This window comes from Plectropomus leopardus, unplaced genomic scaffold, assembly GCF_008729295.1.
Source record: "Plectropomus leopardus isolate mb unplaced genomic scaffold, YSFRI_Pleo_2.0 unplaced_scaffold15404, whole genome shotgun sequence".
In the NCBI taxonomy this organism is placed as follows: Eukaryota; Metazoa; Chordata; class Actinopteri; order Perciformes; family Serranidae; genus Plectropomus; species Plectropomus leopardus.
Window position 1 is genome coordinate 429 of NW_024616506.1, and position 1459 is coordinate 1887.

At 43.4% G+C, this 1459-nt stretch overlaps 1 protein-coding gene across 1 annotated transcript; it reads left to right on the top strand.

Annotated features, from left to right (window-relative positions):
• Window positions 1–390: 390 nt before the first annotated feature.
• LOC121964371 (piezo-type mechanosensitive ion channel component 1-like) lies at window positions 391–1126 on the top strand (the record flags this gene model as incomplete). Its single annotated transcript, XM_042514580.1, has 2 exons — window positions 391–547; window positions 883–1126. Coding segments are annotated over 2 exons (401 nt in total), but the record flags the coding sequence as incomplete, so codon positions are not given.
• Between the last annotated feature and the right edge of the window lie 333 nt (window positions 1127–1459).

Consider the following 1459-nt stretch of genomic DNA (forward strand, 5'->3'; position numbering starts at 1 on the left):
GATAATGATGATGCTGATGATGCTGATGATGATGATGATGTTGATGAAGATAATGATGATGTTGATGATGATGATGATGTTGATGATTATAATGATGATGATGATGATGATGATGATGATGCTGTTGCTGCTGCTGCTGCTGATGATGTTGTTGATATTGATAATGATGATGATGATGATGATGATGATGATGATGATGGTGATGATGATGCTGATAATGTTGATGATGATGCTGCTGCTGCTAATAATGATGAGGATGAGGATGATGTTGATGCTGCTGCTGCTGCTGCTGATGATGATAATGATGTTGATGATGATGCTGCTGCTGCTGATGATGATGATGACAGTGATGATGATGATGACGTATGGTGTTGTTGTCTGTGTTCACAGCTGACTTCGTGCTGCTGATGTGTGCGTCCCAGCAGTGGAAGGTGTTTGAGTGTGAGCACACAGAGGAGTGGATGGTTCTGGCCGGAGAGAACAAGGACGACCCTGAACCCATGGATGGTCGCCTGTTTAACCCTGCACCCAACTTCATCAACTGCAGGTACATACAGCACGTGTCCATCTGTCTGTCCTGCCTTCAGTCTGTCTGTCCTACCATCAGTTTGTCAGTCTGTCCTGCCATCAGTCTGTCTGTCCTACCATCAGTCTGTCAGTCTGTCCTACCATCAGTCTGGCTGTCTGATTTATCAGCTCCACAGTTGAACGTCCTGTTTCCCTGCTGTCTTCATTTATTGAGCTTAAGTTTTTCTGCTTCAGAGAGACACATCAGTTGACTCTTATCAGGGTTCAAAGGGGAAAAAAATCAGGATCCTAAGACAGATTTCCAAAATGTATGATATTGGGACCTGAAGTGTCTCTTTTCCTGTCCTCCTGCAGGAGTTACCTGGACATGGCTAAAGTTTTGGTGTTTCGTCACCTCTTCTGGTTCGTGCTGTCGGTGGTCTTCATCACCGGGGCCACAAGGATCTCAGTGTTTGGACTGGGCTACCTGCTGGCCTGCTTTTTTTTCCTGTTGTTTGGGACGCGGCTGTTGGTCAAATCCTCCAGGACTCGCCTCATCCTCTGGGACTGTCTCATCATGTACAATGTGGCAGTTATCATATCTAAAAATATGCTATCAGTAAGTGTAAAGCTCATCATTTGGTGTTGTTTACAGCATTTGGGGGTTTCTGTCTTCCTCTGACTTATTGTCTTGGTAATCAGTAAAATATGTTCCTAAAATAATAAGAAAATATGGTGCCAGCTACAGGAAACGACATCAGGTATCATCATGTGCTCTGACAAATTAGATATTGGCAGGTGATGAAATTTAGATGCCTTTTTAACTGTGGAGGCACACTGACAAAAATGATTGCACTGGTCTGTGCAGTAGTGATTATTTGAGCCATGAGTACTTTTATTATTTCTGTTGTTTGTGTGGTAACTTCAACCTGAAAGTACTGCAGTACCATTA